Here is a 23,186-nt window from a genome sequence, read left to right on the forward strand (position 1 = left end):
ATACTCTTGGAGACCAATGGAAGCACCCATAACCCAAGGATCTAGGTCAATAAAAATGCCATTATAAATTGCATGTACAGCATCTGACTTAGATGGTAGGACCAATTCTTATGTCAAACATAACCTATGGTGGCATTATTAGATTGGCATAGTGAAGAAACAGCATTTGAGATAATGCTACCTCGATTCAATTTTTCCCTGTATATTGACCTGCACTTGTAAAACGCTGGAGAGATATAACTCATGGGTGAGCTGGACAGCAATAACCACTGGAAAGCAAATCAAAGTCCATTATTAATCATGAGACATGAGAATATTTATAGTTTAGAAACCTACTTCCAAAGAAATCATTTGGAAATCCTTTACAAAGCAAAAGCTTCCTCAACTGCCCAAAAAGAAAGAAAGAAAGAAAGAAAACTAAAGCTTCTCGCACAATGGCTACCTGCCATTACTAATAACTCTTGCACTAAATGCACTAAAAGAGAAGGATAGGTGGTGTGCAGTGAAGAGCACCGAGACAGAGAAGGAAATTCATCATAAATGGCATAATTAATTCATAACCGGGCAAATTGAAGGACAAAGTTCTCCTCTTACCACCTAGCCCTACTCTTTTTGGCTTAATATATTACGTGACTAAACGATTAGATGCTCATATTGCTTGCTACCTTCAAGTCTCAGGCTTGAAGCCCTACCCCTTGCCTAGTTTATGTTAAATTCCACTTGGGTCTTCCCTATTCTTCTGTTCTTCTTGGGAGTTTGCAACCCACACGTCCCTAACATAACTATGTCTTCTTCTTCAACTTGTGCTAGTTTTCTAGACATAAACAAGGTTGGCTTGTTCATAACCATATCTTCTTCTTCAACTTGTGCTAGTTTCTAGACATAAACAAGGTTGGCTTGTAGGAAAGATTTATGAGATGATGAACAGATGGCCCATCCGTTTCAACCACACAGATTGCTCAGTCTCTATAACCTTGGTGGTGCAGCATGCATGGAACTTTTCATCTAGCCAGATAAATTTTGAACATTTATACTAGACTCATATTACCAAAGTAATACATAGTTGCATTGTAATATTACAACACCTGCCTCCCCAGGTGCCTTGAAAAGGACTTGGTCATTGGGAGCTACAATTAGTCATCAGAGATTACCGTATAGCAACAAATTCACAAATAGATAGGTTGTGTATGATTTCAAGTCAATTAATTTCTTCGTTTTCTATTAACCTTCCTTTTTTTCTAATGGAATTGCGAGCATGCCATGTGAATCTCAAGATTATTATGCTTAATTTCATGATTGCTTTTCTTTTCCGGAAGAGAGTCTATTCGATCCTAGGGTCTGATGGACGGGCACCTCATGGAGCAGGATGTAGGAGAAATTACATCTAGCTATTTCCTCAAGAATTTGAATTGTTGTTTTTTTATGCAACATGTGAAAGTTTGCCAACAAGTATTCAGTGAGGTATAAAAATTTATCATATATTCTCATAATTTGGCAAGTTCGAGTGAAAGAATAGCAAACAAAGTATAGTTTACTCATATAGTTTTCTTTGTTATTTCACTGCATCATTGGAGTGCAAAATGGGCCGGCTCGACTAGTTTGACACCAAAGGATACACTGTGCATTTAAAATATGCTAATTGATTATCACAATCAATAAATTAGCAAGTTTAAATCAACAAAACACGAAAAAAAAAAAATATGATATTGGTGGACCCAAATAACTTTAAAGTCCTGCTAATACAAATAATATTCTCTTTTTGCCCAAAGTTTCAAATTTTGTTGACAAAATTTCTTGTCTTATTTTTGAGAGAAAAAAAAGTTCATGTGTCATTAGTTCACCTGACAGCTTGTAATATAATTAAGCTTAGCATTGCTATCCTAACAGCTAAGATTCGCCATCTTGGTATTAATATAGTATCGGTATGATATGGTACAGAATTTTTTTGACGTCATCACTGAAATGATATGGTATACATGCTCCGTACCAGTGCTCGGGCTGGCTTCATCCCATTTTCACTAAGAGTGAGAGAGGGAGAGACAAGAGCGCTGGGTTGGACTGGTCCAATGATGCAGGGCGTCATCAGCATATAATTTACTTCACGCGTAAAATGGTAGACGTAAAGGCGTGTGACAACCTACGTGTCATTCGCCCTATTCAATGACACTTCCACCAACCAAAACACTCTTGAATAGATGTCATATCCCCTTAGTTCATTTTATCAGAAAAACTCCAGAATAGATGTGGTCCAACCCCGATTCTTTCTTTGTTTTTTAAAAAAAAAAAGAAAAGAAAGAAAGAAAGAGGTTATCCCTCCACTTCCCATCTCTGATCACCTCTCTCAACAAAAAAAAAATTCCGCAAAACCATTGACATGCACCCCCATTCACTGCCCTTCTCAGAACTACATCGGCATGACTGCACTTCCTTTCTCTCCAACATTTTATATACTGCCCGCTTAGCTCTCCCTCGCACATCCCTTTTGTCTCTCGTCTTCTTTTCTCTCTCCCTTCAGTTTGCCTTCCTCCCCGATGCACCCAAAAGATAGTAAGACATTCAGCAAGAGACAAAGCTAAGAGAGATCGATAAGAGCGAGAGATGCCTCAGGCTCCTTCGACAAGGTGGTGCCCAACACCAAAGCAACTGATGATTCTTGAAGAGATGTATAGGAGTGGAGTTCGGACTCCCACTGCTTCTCAGATACAGCAGATAACGGCCTACCTCTCCCATTATGGAAGGATTGAGGGAAAGAATGTGTTCTATTGGTTCCAGAACCACAAGGCCAGAGACCGGCAGAAGCTCCGGAGGAGACTCAGCAGGCACCACCACCTTCTCCACTCCTGCTCCCACCCACACTCTCTTCACTTCTCGGAGGAAACCTTCCATTCTCCACCACCACCTCCTCCTCTTCCATTCTACACCAGATCCTACCTCACTTCCTCCACCGGGTCCCCCTCACCTCTTCCTCCTCCCTCCCACTTTGTCATTGTTTCTCGGTACGTACATTTTTGTTGATACCTTTCTATGGTTATGGTTAGTTTATATGTATGACTCGTTGGATATGGGTATGGAATTAATTAGTTTGCATCTTTACCATTCCAATGTATTGTTTTTCCGTTGGAGTCTAGTATTTTCTTTATTTAGATACTAGAAGATGGTACTCTTCATGACTTGAAGTTGAAGTAAAGATAGTTTGTGGAGTTCTGATCGACAAGACAGGTTGATGGTTGTTCTTCTTGGTGCATCTTGTGGTACAGGGAGGATGCTGCCAAGAGGCAACCAGAGGACTAAATTTGCTGCCCAAATTGGAGACCGTCGGACGAGAAGAAACACCAGCGATGGCAAGCAACATGGAGTATGGGTACGAGTGGATGGTGAAGATGGATGCGGGCTCGGCCGTTCCACTGCTTTGCCGGCCTCTCAGGACTCTGGATCTCTTCCCCACCAAGAGCACCGGGCTCAAGGATGAGTGCAGCACCAGCAAGTCCTCCTCACGCTCGACGTCCACCAACTTATCTCCATAACTGATAGCCTCTCTAACTGGCTAGATCGATGTCTATCCGCCTGGGCCTATCTATTACGTATCAATGAATCCTTTTCCTCTTCTTCCCTTCCACTGGTGATGCTAAGGTACTGTTGTATGGCCACTGTAGAATAAAAGGAGCTCCTTGTGCGACTCAGTACGCCAACCTGCAGGCACTGTTCCTCTTTTGTTTTTCTTTTCCAAATTGGAGTCCATGGCAGTATTGGGTGGATTTCTCTTTCCAATTCCCGGTTTGCTTTGGATTTTCTGCTCTCATATCTGCCTCTTGTTTCTAAAAGCTGCCATGCTCCTTGGAAGACTTGTTGATATCGGCCTTTATATTGGTTTTAAGACCAGTCAATGAGACGCAAAACACTAGGCCCCCACCCCTTCTTTCCCTCCCTCTATTTCTGTAGAGAGAGCGAGAAGAGAGCGGGGTCGGAGCTGAGGCCAAATGACAAGACCGGGCGCTGGAGCAGCCCCTTTCTGTTTTGGATTTCGATCGGAACGGCAGCCTTTTTCTACTGCAAAAGGTACATAAAAAAAGAGTGGAAACGAAGGAGGAGCCCAACAGGCTAAGATGTGATCCGATGATAATTGTGTCAGAAAATTACATGCATGGGTCGCTGAGCTTATAAAATAAAAAAAAATGAGACTTAAATAAAAAATAAGGGTTTATCTTTGTCCTCTTGATCGATCCTCGACTCTTTGTTCACTTGCAAACTCTTTTGATAAATCCTAGTTTCTTCTTTATTGGTACAAAAATTTGTAGATTTTTTGAATTTCTATTTATTTCTTTTTTTTATCTTGCTTTGCATATCGAGATTACATCCATTTGAAAATAAGCAAATAGCAATGATTTTTAAATATATTTCTAAAAATATGTGAAAATTTAATGAAAATGCCACCAATATTTTTGTGGTACATGATGAGCAACTCTATGTTGTGCTTTGTCTAGCCAAGATGAGCAATAATTTGGGAGTGAATCCAGCAGAAGTAATCCTGAGCATGATGAAAATATGTGCGTAAGCCCATACGCGTGCTACTGATTCAATGGGTGTAACAATATGGTATTACTATTTTAACCGAGAAATTATATTCTACACCATATGCACCACATGGCGGTGCACCGTACTAATCATAAATGCTTGTTTTTGTGGATCAATTACTGAGATAAGTGCTTGATGAATGGGATCCACAGTAACAAGTGCTTAAGATTGGTTTGGTGCACATGGTATATGATACAATTTGTCATCTCGATCACACCTAAATGTTACTCTATTTACAGATATCTATGATCCAACTCTATAAACTAATCATCTCCCTCCTCTATTTTACCCTCCTGTCACGAGTAGGTTAACTCAGGCACAAGTGCAACCTTGGATGCTACATGTTAAGCAATTAGAATTGACTCCATTTATGGTGATCAAGAGCTGGTGCTGGAGAAAAGGCATGTTAAAATAGAGGAAGGAAAAGGCCACTAAGTGCAATGCAAGCCGAGTGAGGTAGCAGGTGATTAGAGGAACCAGCAGGCGTGCGTGTCGCATCCTTTCAGGATTCCTTTCAAGCTTCATTTTAGAGTAAAACCATGAGGCCATCTCAGGGGGTTTCGTTTTGGTGTGAGGAGCATTTACTCTTTCTCCCTATATATATTGATGAGAAGAATATTTGAATCAGGAAACATTTAACTTCATTTATTCTGAATTTATAGCAAACTGGCCCCTTAATTAACATAATTCAGTTCAATAATGATGAGCCATATGTGGGGCTTTATTTTGCTGTGTGGAATGTGGAGAATTACTCTGCATTAATGATGACAAAAAAAACTTTATGAGGGAAATTATTAAAATCCTTTAATATGATATAAAGCGACTCCTTGATTAGCATAATTAATATCTGCCGGAGTGGTCAAAGTACATAAATTCTCTTAAAATTTGATATTAATTTAGAACTTATATATAGATATGTCTCCTGCTGTCAAACAAGGCTAACCCTCTTTTTGCTGTTGAATCTGGCAGGGGACAACAAATGGAACCATGTTCATGAACACTCACCGAACTCAGTAGATTACTACTTGACTAGGCATCAAACACCCCATCCCAATGTAGATCTGGTACAGTGGGTAATAACTCAAATGATTCCCTGAATCATGCACCACGAATTATTAGAGCCATCTGGATTTTGATGGAACCGTTCCAGATAGGAATAAATGATACTATATCTATTCATATATCTTTGGCATGCAAACTTCCTCTCTCTCTCTCTCTCCCTCCCATCCTCTCCCTCACCATTCCTTCTGCTCTTTCTAAGCCCTCTTTGAGGAGTTTTTGGAGGACCAAAAAGCACCCTTGGCCCTCCAAAAGTATTTTTGGATGAAAAAAGATATTTGATAAAAATTTTGAAAAGCTATTTTAGCTTTTTCAGAAAGCTAAAAATAGTTTTTTTGGAAGAAGTTTCGTTTTGGATCTTTCCATAAAAGCTGTTTTGAGCTTTGTCGGAAAGTTATTTTTTTAACCAAAATACTTCTATTTAAAAGTCCTTTTTCTTCTCAAAATACTCCATCCCGCCGTCTCTTTCTTTCCCACCCATCCCCTCAACATAGATCTGAGTCCAATTCCTCCAAAGCATTGCTTCAGTGGAGCCTAACAAAGATTATTGGAGCAGTGATGGGAGGTAAGAGTGATGAATCTGTGGCATGGAAGATTATTGGAGCAGTGATGGGAGGTTTCATGGGGTTGGTTTCGCTGGCTTTCTTTGTGGCATTGGTGGAGAGTTACAGGCGGAGGAGGAAGGTGGAATGAATGGAAAGGGACGCCGAGGTGGGGGAGGCATTGGAGATGGCACAGGTCGGGAGTGCCTGAGCGCCGGTGGCGATTGGGATGAGGACTCGGCCAGGGGAGCTTGAGGATGAGTACGTGCCTTAATTCAGGGGTGGAGCATCCTGAATTGGGCGTCTTTTGGAAGGGATGAGCCAGACGATCCCGCAATCTTGAATCTATGCAGAGAACCATTGTAATGCCCATTACATCTTGGCATTTGATTTAATTTTGCAGTCTAATTTTTTAATTTTTATTTATCATTTGTTTCAGCTTCATTCTTTGCAAAGGTTTCAGTGCAGAATGCTATGTAGCAAGAACTGATGCAATTTTTTTTTTTTTAATATTTGGACATATGTTTTACATAGTTTCTGCTATATGAGCATTTAATTCAGTGTTTTCTGGAAAATCCTTGGGATGTATATTCACTTGCAAGTAATTACAAGTAATTTTCAGCTATCAATCTTTTAACCAAATTAGTTTCTTAAAAAGGTGGTTGTGTATTCAAAATTTCAAGGATCAAGTGCTCTGAAGTATTGAATTGAAGCAGAAGTTTGGTCCAGCTTCTTGCATTCATAGCATCTGATTCCCTCACTTTCTCTTTCCTTACCTTTATTCTTGTTGAAGGAACTTGAGAAACCTCTCTTCTGATGAAAGGACTTCTTCCGGTTGATGAATCTTCTGAACTTTTTATGCGGCATTCTGATCTGGCTGAGCTATGCTAGAATATTAGAGAACTGGAATGCTACCAGGCCAAGGCTTTAACAAAAGCATACATAAATGTGCAGCCGTACCCCATAAAGCAGACCATATCACAAATGTAAAGCCTACAGGATTTACAACACATATGTAACCACAGATCTTACTTCTAATATCTTGAACATGCTTGCTAAGTGTGGACATTTTCAGAATTTGGAAATCAGAAATAAAGCAAATTAAATCCATTCATTGTAGCCATAAACCAGTCCTTTCTCTTTTATCTTGAAAAGAAAGGTCAGTCCTCGATTAACAACATCTCGAACATCCAAACAAAGGTGCACAGATCTTGCATATATATCATATTTGGAAGGCTCCTGAAAGGCATAAGGGACAAGGACATGAAAAAAAGAAATGGTTCAAGAAACCTGAAAGCATATTGTCTCTAAGTTTCAAGAAACGTTATTTACAATAAAAATGACTGTTCTATCAGTATGTCATAACCTAAAAATTTCTAGCTATAGTTTTCAAATATCGATAGTATTTGAACACACAAAAATTAACTGCAATTTTCAACACCATACAAGCGAAATTCACACTCCAAATGACTTTGCCTTTTATGTTATATTATGAAAAATTAATTTACGCTAATAATTATAATATTTTATACCTTTATTATTGTATTATAATATAAATATAATATTATATTACATTATATCATAATATATTAATATATTATGTTAAATAATTTAATATCATGTTATATTATGAAAAATTAATTTATGCTAATAATTATAATATTTTATATCTTTATTATTGTATTATACTATAAATATAATATTATGTTATATTATATCATAATACATTGATATGTTATGTTAAATAATTTAATATTATATTACATTATAATAATATTGTACTATATCATATATTTATGTATTAATATATATTATATTTTATTATGCTTTGTTGTATAATAATATGTAATGTCCTTTATGGTCATTTTGTCATACAAAAGTACTTTCTCAGTTTGTTTACCAAACATATGTTAAAGTGCCACAGCACTTTAGAAATATAGTTACCAAACAGGAAATAGCTTTTTATAAAAGCTCTAATTCAGGAAGATCTACTTCCAACAGCTCTATTACTAGCAGCTCCCCCAAACAGGGCCTAAGCCTTATCTCACTAGGTACGTGCTTGTTGCTAGGCAAGCAGGGCCGACTTATTAACCCTTAGGCGACTAAGGCTCCAGCTCCCAAATGCATTTATTATAGTGAGTTCCAAGGTGAGTGTCCAAATACATTGAGACCCTCAATGCATTTGGAGACCTCAAATGCTACGTATCTTTGTAGCTATAAATTCACTAAGGCCCCCAAATGCATTTATGTTGGGACCTATCTCTTACCTAAAAGAATTTATCTCTTTCCTTATTCATGTATTGAGGCCCTCAAATACATTTATGTTGGGACCATTGAGTTCGCTCTAGTCAAATTGCATTATTATTTTTGGGAACCATTAGAATGAAGAGTAGAAACTAACCCTGATTTTGAAATGATTAAAATTCCACATCAAATTGGGGTCAACACAGCCAATGCTTTCAGAGGTTTGTGGATTATATTTCAAAGCAATTCATGACAAAACTAATAACATTGCATCGGTTGCATGGATCTCAAAGTCTTGTAGGGCAATCAGCTAGATGAAAGACTCATAATCTGATGCTTGCTATTGATAATTCATGAAACCTAATATCTACATTACTTTACTACAACAATTCAACTTGTTCTGCTTAATAACGCATCATAAGGCATACATTAGACGATATAGGTTATCAATCTTACACTAATTTGGATTTATGTTCGCTGCCAAATGGAGCAACCTCGGCGTCGCCCATTCCAGAGTCGGCGAGAAAGGAACCTTCAAGAGTGGAACGAGTCTGAGGACAGCTTGTTTAACCAGCTAGAAATATTAGCATTATAACCAAATCATATAATGGTCCTGATGCCAATGATATATAAAAATTTAGCATCAATGATATATATAAATTTTGTTCTAAATCGTATTCAAAATAGAAAGAAAAAATATATTTTTAGAACACCAGCAATGCCTTCATTTTACTGTTGTGAGTTATTATCTACCACAAAATTGCTAGTAAATAAATCATCTTAACAAACTGCAACAGTTTGCAAGCTAAAACCTCAATGAGTTTTCCACCATCCGCTTTTTGGGCTCTTCCCCCTGCGTATAAAATTAATATTTTCAATTATAAGGCCTGCACACGTTTGCCGACTTCAGTATTAAAATAGAAGTCGGCAAAACAGATCAACTCAATGCAAATAAATAAAGTCAGCAGTTCGAGTGCAAATAAAAATGACCAGCGACAGATTAAGAACATTTCATAATTGAAATGGGCAGTTCAGTTCATAATATCTTGGTTATGAAATAGTAAAATTGGATCTAGATCCCGGAACAGGCAGAATGACACAGAACAAAATGCCTTGCAACTAAAATAAAGTTTGCGGCCCTCATGCATGATCTGTAACCAGAAATCCATCTATACCAAATAACCATAATGGTGGACTTGATTTACTGGAGAACTCGCATTGTGATAGAATTGTTAAGACAGAAACTCCTATTCTTTATGCAGAAGGCGTTCATCGCATCATTCCGTGTTGGAAAGTGGATAAGTGCAAGCCTTATAGGATCAGGGAACCCTGGCCTGTAATATATCCAAAGAAAGTAAGAAAATGTCCGGATGAATCTAAAGCTTATAATACAAATATAGAGTAAAACTGCAAAGCACACCTGACAAAGGTTTGGAATGTAGAAGGATCATAATTACAACCATGCAGAAAACGCTCCACATCCTCCTGAAGAGCATTACGAGGAATTCCTTGCAACAAAACCTGATTAAAGGCCCCAAGACTAATGAGATAAAGAATTTAATCTCGCCTCAAAGTTAACCAAGTACATAACACATTTATGATCCATTTACAGCAACTTATGAACAACAATCACAGCCAGCTGCCAGCTGCTAATCAATCAAGTTCACAAGCATTCTATAACATTAACAATCCATGCCAGTGCAGATGATTATTCTATAAATCCAAAAATCATGTAGTTGATGCCAGCAGATATTTTCGAAGACAAAAGTAGGGATGCTCAGAGGGTGAACTTCACAACCCACCAAATACCAGCAGCATCAAGAATAACATGGACCATGATAAATCAGATGTCATGAAATTTGGAATTTATAATGACATGGATTTCAAAAAATATAAAAAACTTATGTAATCACTCGAAAACAAGGTCTCTAGCAGCATCTGTCTGAATAAATTATCATGCCAAGGTTCGTTGGGTTTTAGCTGGGTCTGTGGACAGAATAAAGCATACAAAGGGATTGCACAACATCCATTAAGTTGAAGTAAAGCAGATCAAGTCTGTACTGCATCTCAATTGTTTGGAGTCCAAAAACAATGGTTAATACTACATTTGAAACAGAAGCTAAAAAGGACGGGTAGCTAGTATGATCCCATGCTCCCTCGCAGCTCATTAGCAAGTTATCTTCCCCAAAAGGAAACTGGAAACTCTAATTCAAGTAAATTGAATATTGTAACCCGAAAAGAAATGAATACAAAAATCAGTTAAGAGAGTAGTTTACACCACATTATTAGACTATGAAAAGTCTCGAGCACTTAGAACATGCTACAATTGCATTCAAGAACTCATTTAAACTTCAATGCAAGTCAAGAACTTATGTACGAAACTTGGAATCCTTGTCCATACTCATTTAAACTTCAAATCAAGTCAACAATGGACATTCAAGTACATAAATTAAGCTTCCTTCCCTACTTCTGATTTTATTAAAATCAAATGTATTTGGAAACACAAATACTAATGCACCCTACAAATGTAAGCACAAATGAAGACTAATTGATTTGTCCCAAACAAGCTATTGCTTTCTGACTTTAATAAGTATACAAAAAAAAAAACTGCTTGAAGATTATATACAATGCAGATAGTTATCATTTATGCGTGAACATTATCTGCATATTATCCTGCTCATTTTTTTTATCATTCTAAAGTTCATGATTAGAGGCATCAATACCAACGTGAATTTACATAAATATACAAAGATTCATACTTTAGAAACCTTAAAAAGGCTACTTACAGCTTTTCCATCATATGATGTCATAAGGTCCCACTGGGAACGGTTCACCTGTAATGTAAAGGTTAACGGCATAATATAGAGTTATAGACAATGTCTGCAAAACTTATGAAAATATACCACAGAATTTTCGCAAACAGGGAAGGTAGCATTACCTTTTCCATCTTATATAAACGACCCTTTCGTATAGTTTGCCTCACTGCCATGTCAAACGAAGACCGAGAAGGGAATTGCAACAACCTATTTTTGATAAAAAAAATAATTTTAAATTTCATCATTGTCGATAAATCAATAAACATATACATAGGAAGAATTTTGTAACTAAATACAAATGAAAATATACAAATGCTTGGAAAAAAATGGGCCTAGACACAACTAAATGTCACATGTACTTTATATTGACATTAAAAAACCATTTAAATATCAAATCACAACAACTGACAAAAATACAAAGCTATCATATATTGGATGCTTTGCTCGCATCCCAACAGGGATTTAGGATTAGCCTGCAATATTGATAGCTTGAAAAGCAGAATTCGTCAAGAAGCTAGGAATATGTCATGTATTTCATAAAGGGCCAAAGGAGAGAAAGGGAAATATTCTTTTTTTAAAAAAAGGATCCTTAGGCAAAAGGTACAAATTCACATGGTGCATCATAAATGCACATTGATTTCAGACTTGGGAGAGGTAGAGTAAAAAAGCAAAAGAAGACTGAGAAGAACAAGAAAATGAAGAAGGGGAGGGGAAGAAAGAAACAAGAAAAATACCTAATTGTTACAATGCATCCAGGTTGGATAGAAAGTAGTTTCATGTCTTCATCTTCATCATCATAATTATAATCAAAGGGGTTCTGTTCTTTGTCTTTAGCTTGTTACCGACCTTAGCTTCAGCAGAAACATAAATAAAATGAATGATAAAAGCCTTCTTCAAAAAATTCTTAGATGCTCCTATCAATTAATAGGTTTTAGGCTCTCAAATTCCTTTCCAGAATCCCCTTCCCTCCTAGTACTTAGATCAGGATAAAGACAACAAAGGCCTCATTGATAGTCAGCAGTGCAATTTCTGAAGGACCACCATCAAATCATCTTTCATCTTTAACCAGGAAGGCACAGAATTTCGATAGAAGCCATCCAAACTAGCCTAAGCACCATCCATCCGAGTAAATGATGGTAGCATGAAACTTTGAACCAAGTTTCCTATGGCAAAGCACATCAAGTACTACCCTGAACTCTAGATGCACTTGCAAGGGGGAGCTCTCACCACCTAAAGCTCAATGTAGCTCAAGCTTGTCACATCCATATTTGTCTTAACCAACTACTCATTATCTTTCACCTCAGCAGGTTCACTAAGTTTCTCAACTCTTGTAATTATATTATGAGAAATTTGAAGCCAGTACCACTGCAATCTAGTTTAGCTTGATCGGTTTCTAATCCAAGCTGCAAATATTAGTACATAATGTTTCTACATTTATAGGGAACTCGGCACATTAGTGGATGCACTGGTAGATAATAAGTCTAAATATTAGCATATAATGTTTCTACATTTAAGCTAACAGTTACCTTCTATTCATTAATTCAAAACGGGTACAAGTAAAGTTCATCAATGACACTCAGTATTATCATCTTCATGGATGCAAACTCAGTGTTTACATTTTTAAGAAGAATGAAAATATACAATAGGCAATAACGAAGAGTGGAAGCAGGGGGAAACAAATTGTACAAAGAGCAGCATAACTCTGCATTTCCATTCCTAGTCATGACAATAAGTCTAAATCCATTGAGTATAAAACTAGCAATCACCTAATATGTGCAAAGTGGAAGGTTCACTTGTAGATTAATAACAAAGTAAAGGTGATCAAGCTTTTATATAATGACAGTGACATTATACCTAACTCCTAACACCAAAGTGGTTCGAGCATTTAGAAGGCTGAAAACTGTGACCTTTAACTTACGAAAGGTAAAGTAAAAAAGTTAAGTATGCATTGATCGTATCAGTCTCTATAACTCTACCAGACATTTGGTACCTAGCTAATGAGCAAGTGGAGCTTAAAATCAGTCAAAGGCATGCCAAAAATGAGAAGGATAAAGTGATCATACACCCCAACTGGATTATACGCTCTGTTGTATTCAACTTTTACATCATCGGCAGACAAATTGCATCCTTCAAAGAAATGAATGACATCAGTCTTCAGCGTATTCCTCCCAATACCAGTCACCCTTCCAAAGACCAGACCTAGTTGCAAAATGCATAGAAATATGCTAAGTCATTATGTGTGCTTGATACAAACAGCTAATGAAAAAAACAGTAATGAAAAATTTATCAAGTCAATTTAGTAGGTTAAAGTGGGAGATGGATTATTTAAGGCGACAAGAAGTTCGGGGCAGTTAAAAAAATGGGGGAACCTGATCAAAATTCCATAGTCAACAAAATGCAAACTTTTTATACTGATAGGCTAATCACTCATCTACAAGGTATAAGTCAGGCCATTTGACTTCACCAACAAATGTTTAACGAAAGCAGCCTGAATTCCCGAAAACAATCATCTCTACAGCATATAAACAAAACTAGGTTTTTAGTTACACCCTATCAACTGTCATTTTAATAGCTGAGAGATTTCAGATAATGTTTGGCATTAATAATAGAAAATAAGTACAAAAATAGATTGAAAAACATAGATTTTTATTCAATAATGCGCACCGCATGAACTCCTTCGGAAAGAATAAAGAACAGAAACGCGTCGATCTAAAGGGCCCGGATTCGGGAAACCAAATCCCTAAATAAAAACAGCATCATAGAAAACCCCAACCCTAGGCGGAGGAGAAGAAGGGGAAAAAGATGGATCGGAGAAGATACCTTCGTTGGGAGGCTGGAGAAATGAATCGTTGGAAGAATCCTGGGGTTCCCCCTCGGTGGTGGAGAGGCTCCTCCTCGGTGGAAACCTTGGGATGGGATTCAGGGTTAAAACCCTCGGCTTGAGGGCGCTTCCTAGGAGTCTCAGCTTCGACATTTTTTTTTCTCGAAGCAACTGCGAGCCGAGGGCTCCAAAGGTCCCTCCTTGCTGGTAACCTTGCGTCGGCGCTTGGTTGAGTAGTTCGGCGATGGTTTGGTTTGGCTTGGCGAGCCCTAGCGTTTGGGCTTCGGAAAGAATGTCCCGGCGGAACAGTTTAAGAATTTGGACTTCGGCACCCTAGTTGGACAGGATCTTGGCCCAGGGGCAAAAGCTCAAATCGTTCTTTTGGATTTTGCCGCATGAAATGAAATCGAGGGGTACAAATGAACGGAATCGATCCGGTTCGTTAGTCACCGGTGTTAAGTGACATTTACCGGCTTTTTGTTTGGAAATATGATTGTTGATTTTATTGGAGTGAACCTGTACATCAATCTAGTTTGCAAGTGAAAGTATATGAGATGGGTCTCTTAGAGCACGTCCCCTCAAGAGGGTATCGTCCGCTTTGGAGATGGACTCTCTTGAACTGTGTCCGCTTTTATGGGTCCACACTTCCCTCACAGCTTTATCCTTTAAAAAGACATGAAGGGAAGAGATTTTGCCCCTCCTTATAAAGTACAATCTTTTTCGCTACTCAACCGATGTGGGATTAAAGTTTTGGATCTCCATCCGCTTCCCAACACTAGTCCCCCTAGCGGAAAGAATTCGTGCGGGGAAGTTACAGCGGGGTCCTTCCTCTAGCGCCATCTATTAGAGCAGAAAAATAGATCGCATCTTCTCGAGAGGTATTGTCCGCTTTGGAGATGGACTCCCTTGGGCGGTGTCTATTCTTATGGGTCTACGCTCTCCTCACGGCTTTGTCCTTTAAAAAGGCACCGGAAGGGGTTTTGCCTCTCCTTATAAAGCACAATCATTTCCGCTACTCAACCGATGTGGGACTAAAGTTCTGATTTTCCATCCGCTCCCCAATAGGGTCTAAAGTCTCCCTTCATCGCATCACAGACAGATAAAAAGAATCAATGCAACATTGTTTGTTCGATACACTCAACTTTTTTATATTCATCCAAATAATAAGAAGCACGCTACAATATTCTTTGTTCACCCTCTGAACACTGCACCTAGCTGGATATGAGTCTTATTTTTATATTTCTTATCAGTTTTACCGTAAGCATGTATTGGTGGCCTTAGGGCCTCTGGACTTTATCTATTTAATTTTGCAACTTATATATACTGAATTTGTGGAAAAAAACTTTGAGACGTTCAAGTAGGAAGAATCTCCAATGCAGCCTAGATTTGACGCTCCCTCTGTTGGAAGGAACTCCTCGGGGCAGCATTTGATAATGAGGTAGGGCCAAAAAGTTCAATATATGCTGTATCTGTCATTGGACTTGTGGTCACATATAGATACCGGCAGAAAAGAAAGGAGCAAGATCAGTCACCATTTCTCAAACTCTTTGAAGAGGATTGAGCGATATTGCTTGAGGGTGATTCGGCTGCAATTATTGGCTGGATCCGAGAGGCGTTGCCAGTATGAATGGATGCCACCCGTTGCTTCGAGATATCTGGGCTATGATCTATAGCGAGGTGACCTTCCAGGCTAAGTACGTATACAGAGACGCCAACGGAGGCTGCAGATTGGATAGCCTCGTATGTGACCAACCATTCTAGAGATGTCCTTTGGATCGGAGAGAGGGAGCAACTTAGAACGTTTCAGAATTTATTATCTTTTCACCTTTTTGAATGTATCAATACTAGAATTGTATGAATCATCCATTTCATTAAAAAAAAAAAGAAAAGTGATGTCTTGGAGATGAATTGGGTATAGGGTAAAGTAACCTTATGGGATAACCAAACCTTCTATCTAATTCAATTGTAAAGCCTTCGTAAATATTTTCAGTGATCGAGCATCCAACATTCCAAATTGTTGGCTATACCAGAAAAGGTGCAAAATGGAATTCAATACTTCAATTCTTATGCCGTTTGTTCTGCGACTTAGTTGCCTTCTGTTTTGGAATATATATTGGGTCTGAGGTCCCTCACATACAGTAACCATGAGACGGAACCTTAAAGCTGCTCACTTTTGGTGTTTTGATACATCAGCCCTTAACTACTCCTTTTAAATCCCCATTAACTAATCATGAACAAACGCGTTGTCCTGGAGGCCTATAATAACGACTCAAATGAATATCGAAATGACCACAATATCTCAACGCCCTGCTGACTACGGCCTTCAACATGTCCACCAATTTTTTACGTACAAAGGGCTTGACATGTATATGTTTTTTTTCATATCTTATAGAAACCATGGACGTACACAAACCGCATCCTTGTTCTCCCCCATCGCTTTGGAGAACTCTCGTGCCTGTTCTAAGGCTTTGTAGTTTATTCTTTTCCACTCAACATGGAATAAGTAATCTTCAGTTGTCCACCAAAAATCTCCAATCAGTGCCGTATTTCTGAAACCACTTAACACCTACCATAACACTAACAAATAAAGTAATCCCAAAACTTCTCCATCTCGGCTGGCTCCCATGCAGAACAGGCCAGTATTGCGAATGGAAAGAAACTAAAGCATCAAAATTAGAAGTTTAGGACAAACCAATTTAAAAAAAAAAGGAATCCAGAACAAGACCCAGGCCAGCTGTAAACAACCAGTAGAAAAGAAGGAAGAACATTTATTTCTACAAACTATCAAGCGCTAAATGCATTTATAGGTAGAGAACAAAGTCGCAACCACGAGAAGACAAAAAGCATAAAGTTTGCAATAGCATCAGCAGATATTTGACTGGCACTATAAAGAAAGAAGTTCACTGGCTCAGTCAGCAATAAAACACTAGTAGCAATTACTTCCATTTCTTGAACTTTCCTCCAAACATGCCATGCTTCCCATGCTTATGCTTGCCAAACTTCCCATGCTTGAACTTCCCGTGGTGCTTGAACTTGCCATGGTGACCAGGCATATGACCATAGTAGGCCCCAGGGGTGGCACCATGATGAGAACCATGTGCAATATGGTGCACCCCATAGGCGGCCGCTGCAGCGGCTGCACCCCCAGCTAGCATCGTTCCCATGTGAGATCCATGTCCTGTGAAAAGTTTTTGACCCGGTGATTGTCGAAGAAATTAAAGATATCAAGGATCAATGTCCGTCCAAGTAACAAGGTTGGTGGGGCTCATATTATGAACTACAAAGAACCAGGAATACAAGTGGAAGGAACCCTTTGTTGTTAGATGAATGGAGATGATCCTACATGTTGTGTGTAATGATTTATACAATTAAACAAAGAACAAGAACAATCAAAAATGAAATAACAGCTTCTAATTGTACAACTGTGCTCGTTAATAATGATAAGGATGGTTAAATAATCGTGGTGCTGCTAATAAGTGAATAGCAATAATGATCTCGGTGGAGAACTTAGCCTTCATCAATTTCCTTCTCAGATCAGTAAGGATTAGATGATCTATAGTAGCAATAGAGCAGCACTGATGGTTCCATGGGTTTCTACCACTTAAAACACTATACCAACATGGAGGATGGATCATAAGAAAGGTCTCCACTCTCCAATATGCTATCTGTAGTTTTGTAGAAATGATACATACCTTGATGTGGAGCAGATGGACCAGGATAAGCTGCTGGTGGGTATCCACCGGGTGGGTACCCATGTGGAGGGTATCCCTGTGGAGGATACCCTTGAGGAGGGTATCCCCCAGGTGCTGAGGGGTAACCTTGAGGAGGGTATCCCCCAGGTGCTGAGGGGTAACCTTGGGGAGGGTATCCCCCAGGTGCTGGGGGGTAACCTTGAGGAGGGTATGCCCCAGGTGCTGGAGGGTATCCAGAGTGGTGTCCTGATGGATAAAGTCCATGTGCCATGTCTGATAAGAATCCTCTGTCACTGCTGTCTTTCCCATCATGCTTGTCCTTCCCACCTCCCATTTTCCTCACTGAAATGGATCGTGCACAAAATAATTGATAAAACCTGTCATATTAGTCAAAAGTATAACTATATACAAAATTTCTACTACAGGCTTTCACTCGATAAATATTGACCAAAATACTGCCACATCGTCCAAGACAAACAACTAGTTAATAAGCAACTACGGAGAGGAGGAAAAGCATGGTTGACTTCTTTATCGCTTATATTTGTCGATATAAGGTACTGAAAAATAGTGCCAACTATGAGGAAAGAATCAGCATCTCTTTTTTTTTGGTTAATAAATTAAGCCCAATGAAGGGCACACGAAATTTGCCAGCCAATGCTAGATATTTTCACTAAAATCGATACCTTAGGAGGTCTTACACCAAACCTTTTCATATGATTGGCCCCTCTGGAAAGTTAATGAATGGAAACACGTTGCCTTGCAATCATGTAAATTACCTTGTAAATGAACTCTTCCTGATAAAAGTATATGCATTATGAAAACCAAACAGTTAGTAAACTAACCGCAGAAAGTGGATTTTAAATTAAAAAAATTAGATATAACAACCAACATCAATAAAAGTGAAAAATTGAAGGTCGATGCCATAATCAATATATATATATGCTTCCGTCTACTTGCCTTTAATCGTCTTTATTTCCTATAAAGTTGCAGGCACAAACAACAGACATGTTATAACTCCTGTTCGACCACTATCTTGTAACTTAATCGAGGATTTCTTAGAGTCCACTCCAAGATAAACAAATCCTCATTCCTTTCTTGTGATTTTTGTTTCCATTATTTTCTATTCATGCAACATGCAAGCATTCTCTAGTAGATCAATTCTTAATTTCACCATGCATACAGCGGCATTCTCATATTGGGAAGTACAGATATGCATATATCTCATGCATACATCTCATGTGCAATTTAAGGGGTTATTGTCCTTTATAAAATTTAAATTAATTTACATTTCTTCCATGTTGCCATGCGATTGTCAAAGTTGAGTAAATCAAAAGGCAAAAACCTTGGTGGTTAAGCAGATGTTTCCAATTGAAGTACACATGCAAGGAGGCAATTAGCATTTCTAAATATGCAATTCTTTGTGTTGTATAAAAACTGAAACTCAAGTTGTTGGTATGCAAAGGTCTTCTAATTTCATTATAGTAACTTCTAAGACACCTGATAGAAACTGAAACCCTATATTCTATGACCAGTGACCTTCATCGAAACCCCTAAATCCCATAACCAAATCATTAGTGGTCACCAACAAAGTGTGTCCATGTCATACTGTGCCACATAGTTACTAGCACTTTGAAATGGGTGCTTATTGGTACTGACTTATATCAATATGTTCTGATTCATATTTGTTTGATACAGTGCACAATAATGAAATGCATGACAGAGGCCAATTTGAGTTCTCACGTTATCCAGTCCAGAGTATAGCAGCATGCCCAGAGCTACGTGAAATGAAAACATCACTAAGGCAGGTTCGGTTTCCTTTGTTTCTGCTCTTCCAAACCTCCAAAATATTATGAAAGCTTCCTTTCTTTGGTAGTATCTATTCAAAATCACACATTATTGATCCATGCAAATTTAGAGTGAGCAAGAAATACGTCCGACACATCTACTCTCCATCATCAGATACCAAAAACGGCATTGATGCAATAAAAAGAAAAAGCAGAATTGTAGCATGCAAGTGTTTCAGCCGATACATTTCAGCAATCTTGCCTATCGTTGCTTGCTGGTGTGTGTGTTATGTGGTAAATCATAAAGGTATTGATAAGTACCACATTGGCCTTTGACGAGTAGAAGCAGAATCTGGTATTTTTATCTTTGGACTTTAACAAGCAAGTGTTGAAGTAATGCTATAAGTCCCCCTACCAGTCATGACTGCTATGGTAGGTACCAATGTGGTATGGACTGGTATGGTACTGTACAGACATGGTATGCTGCTATGCCTAGGGGTGCTGGCACAGCAAAAGTAAAGTGCATACCATGTGTTAGTACGGTACCTCACCAAGGAGAATATTGATACAGATACCTTATTGGCAGAGATGGTACAGCCAATGAGCACTGGCAACAGAATCCTTCCTAACAAGTGATATCCTTCCCCTTGCACAACTAACCTTTCGTTCTCTAATGACTAAGACCACCATAGCCATTCAATGAAATTTGTTAAGAACCACAACAAGTTTCAGTATTCACAAATTTATGCATGAGATTTTAAGCATGTAACTGAGGTTGAGTGAGATTAACTATGGCAGCTTCAAATTGCATAATATTTCAGCACATTTTTTGCTGTAGATAAGAGGCATAAATTTTAGGACTATTAGCAGATATGTTTGTAACCAATCAATGCAATTGGCTACTAGGAGAAACAACAAAAACTTGAGTCAGGGCTTATATGGGACCTAAATAGGTTTCCAATTAAAAGATACAAGCCTGTTTGTTTATTGTTCGGAATAAACAGCTTACTGTGGCAGAGCTGTCAATTGCCACATATTTTTGTTGATAAACAATCAAGGATGTACCAGCTGTTCAAGTAGCCTTTTTTTATTCTTTAGTTTTTTTGGTTTCAGTTTTATCTTGTTTAGGATGCTAGGTAATAGTTTTTTGTATGGATTATCCACCGCTTTTCTTGTAAGAATTCTGAAAGACTCTATTTGCATACTTATTTGACCACCTATCTAGAAAAAGATGTCCAGTGCACAAGGCTCCTGCTACTGTACCCCTGTGTGCAGAGAGTTTATATCCATATTTCGAATCTGTGACTCCCATGTCACAATGGAGCAACCATATCGATGTGCTAAAGCCTGCACCCCCAACCTATCTCCAATAGCAACAACAACAAAAAAAAAGCTGGCAAGAGCCCAACCTAACATGGCTTTAAGACCAAGATTTGTAACTCAGGCCTTTGCCTGGCTTGGGCCAAGCAAGCGAGGCTATTTTTTGCTCAGGTCTAGATAAGTGGTCAAATAGAGGGTGAAGCTTGGCGCAACAATATGGTTATTTCATTGTAACTTTAGTGCCACAGGTTCCAAGCATAGAAACAACCTTTCAGCACATGGGAGTAGGGCTTGCATATATTTGACCATTCCCAGATCCTACAGTGATGGGAGCCTCGTGCACCAATATGCCCTTTTTCATTGGAGATAAGTTGGCTCGAACTTGACCCCATAAATTCATAGGTCTACAACTATCCTATAATTCTTATTCTCACAAAAGAGAGGCAAGTTGTTTATGTGGTCCTAGAAAGTATAACATAGCTCTCCCTGTACTCCTCTCCCTCACCCCTTCTACCTTTCTTTCTCGTCATTTTCTCTAAATGACATCCACATGAACCGCCTTCACCATAATTTTGCTTTATAGCTTATTTCTATTTATACCATTAAATTGAACATTATACCCTCCATATTGTTCCCTTGACATAAGACTTACTGCTCCTATCACATGAAATAGCTTCAAAATCCTTCTCAAAACCTTAATCCTTCAAGTACTTCACCAAAATTCTTCAGTTTTGTGTTTAATCTCCAAACTCTAGCATTCTCCATCTTAATTCTCCAAACCAACCGACATGTTGTTAACAACTATCCCGAGTCTATATTTCAAGAAAGTAGGAATCAAAACTCATAAAAGCTTCGACCCATTATATCTTAATCCTAAGCATTACTTTATACATGATCTGTATCGGATCACTGGTTTCAAGGTTCAAAAGAATATAGACCCTATAAATTAGTAAAATTCATAAACAAGTACCTTACAAATTAGCATGCATAAAACCCACCAAGACGCTAGTAGGAAATTATAAATGCTGATTTCACAGGTTTCTTAAGTACATTCATATTCATAATTCCAAAGATCTTCGTGTCATTACTTCTTCATCTTTTTTTATTTTTGACATTCTTAGAAATTTTGAAACCTGAGAAACTCGATCATCCAGCTAAAGAATTCTTCTCCACTTTCTGCTTACATGCAGAAAATATGTTCTATGACTCAATTCATATGCATAATATATCCCAACAAAAAACGCTATCGCTCTATAATTAAACAATAACCCTGCATAATAAACAAACACTTTGGATTTCCATAATTTAGGACAATGTAAGCTGTATCTTCAAATGTACATCCAATAAAAATTTGTGCCGGATACCTTCTATCTAATATAACAATCAGTTATATCTTTATGGTTTCAGTTATTTTACAAGGAATTAGCATCCATCCCCAAAATTTATGCCAATCCCTAATAAATCATTCAAACAACCACTGGCTCATGGGTTACTATTATACAGATTGACGCGACTTGTATCAAATTTCCATCTTGTCCTCAACTAGCAGTGCAAAAAGTGATCAATAGCTCTGCCTCCATTTTACCCAAACATACATAAAAAGAATGATCCGGTCCCCTGCAATCTAATAAATTCTAGAACAATCAGCAAGTGAAGAGAACAAAACAAAATTACATACCCTAGTCATACCTTAAAAAGTGACACAATACCCCTTCTATCTAATAATTCTAGTACGTATAGCAAACACTCTTATTGGATCATTGATATGACATCATGATAGATAAACTTAAATTCCTGCAGATTGGTTTTATTAACAAATTTTGTATTAATCAAACCAATCACAAAAGTAGGGTACCTAAGCGATCTTGTTTGCCTCTTGACGAATTCATGTTAATAGCATCACAAGGAGGAATCAATTGGGATTTCTAAAACACTCGAGCAAGATTTACTGTATAAATCCCACCCTTCCAAATACCAATAAGAAATCCATCAACTACTAGAACTTATCCTTTTCTGAATGAAGATTGAAGCAATCTTCCCCCCCAAAAAAAGGGGGAAATGTCGCAATATACCGATCAATATTTGACCTAGAATCTAGTCGATCAACAGAATAGGGTATCGATAATAAGAGAAACAACTAACGAAACAAAAACGAGAACAGATGAAGAACAGGAGGCTCACCAAGAACGAGAAGAGATCCGAACCACTCGGCGATCGAGGCCGAGAAGCGTCGCACCCTCCATCTTTATAGGCTCTTCCGCTACGCGTTATTGCAACGGGTTGTACCTTACGCGAGAAGGAAGGATTCGCCTTCCTTCGCCCGACTCTACCGTTGG

The 23,186-nt window shown here is 38.2% G+C and overlaps 3 protein-coding genes across 10 annotated transcripts; 1 reads left to right on the forward strand and 2 right to left on the reverse strand.

Annotated features, from left to right (window-relative positions):
- The first annotated feature begins 2,494 nt into the window (after positions 1 to 2,494).
- On the forward strand, positions 2,495 to 4,089 carry LOC103721917 (putative WUSCHEL-related homeobox 2). The gene is made up of 2 exons (XM_008812305.2): positions 2,495 to 2,996; positions 3,258 to 4,089. Exons 1-2 carry the CDS (start codon positions 2,599 to 2,601, stop codon positions 3,289 to 3,291), a joined length of 432 nt encoding a protein of 143 aa, XP_008810527.2. The 5' UTR covers positions 2,495 to 2,598; the 3' UTR covers positions 3,292 to 4,089.
- A 5,302-nt stretch (positions 4,090 to 9,391) lies between these two features.
- LOC103721909 lies at positions 9,392 to 14,304 on the reverse strand. Its single transcript, XM_008812297.3, has 6 exons — positions 14,054 to 14,304; positions 13,297 to 13,432; positions 11,356 to 11,440; positions 11,204 to 11,251; positions 9,838 to 9,938; positions 9,392 to 9,751 (listed from the first exon to the last, which is right to left on the reverse strand). The coding sequence occupies exons 1-6, from the start codon at positions 14,205 to 14,207 to the stop codon at positions 9,619 to 9,621; spliced, it is 657 nt and encodes a 218-aa protein (XP_008810519.1). The 5' UTR covers positions 14,208 to 14,304; the 3' UTR covers positions 9,392 to 9,618.
- A 2,498-nt stretch (positions 14,305 to 16,802) lies between these two features.
- Positions 16,803 to 23,129, reverse strand: LOC103721908 (glycine-rich protein A3-like). Of its 8 annotated transcripts, none has more exons than XM_039133056.1 (4): positions 23,032 to 23,108; positions 18,523 to 18,540; positions 17,747 to 18,123; positions 16,803 to 17,232 (listed from the first exon to the last, which is right to left on the reverse strand). In XM_039133056.1, exons 1-4 carry the CDS (start codon positions 23,091 to 23,093, stop codon positions 16,991 to 16,993), a joined length of 699 nt encoding a protein of 232 aa, XP_038988984.1. In that variant the 5' UTR covers positions 23,094 to 23,108; the 3' UTR covers positions 16,803 to 16,990. The 8 variants fall into 8 exon arrangements, with proteins under 8 accessions (XP_038988984.1, XP_008810514.2, XP_008810512.2 ...); XM_008812292.4 differs by having other exon boundaries at positions 17,747 to 18,088; positions 23,032 to 23,071; XM_008812290.4 differs by lacking the exon at positions 18,523 to 18,540 and having other exon boundaries at positions 17,747 to 18,088; positions 23,032 to 23,129.
- Between the last annotated feature and the right edge of the window lie 57 nt (positions 23,130 to 23,186).

This window comes from Phoenix dactylifera, chromosome 13 (assembly GCF_009389715.1).
Source record: "Phoenix dactylifera cultivar Barhee BC4 chromosome 13, palm_55x_up_171113_PBpolish2nd_filt_p, whole genome shotgun sequence".
Classification (NCBI taxonomy): domain Eukaryota; kingdom Viridiplantae; phylum Streptophyta; class Magnoliopsida; order Arecales; family Arecaceae; genus Phoenix; species Phoenix dactylifera.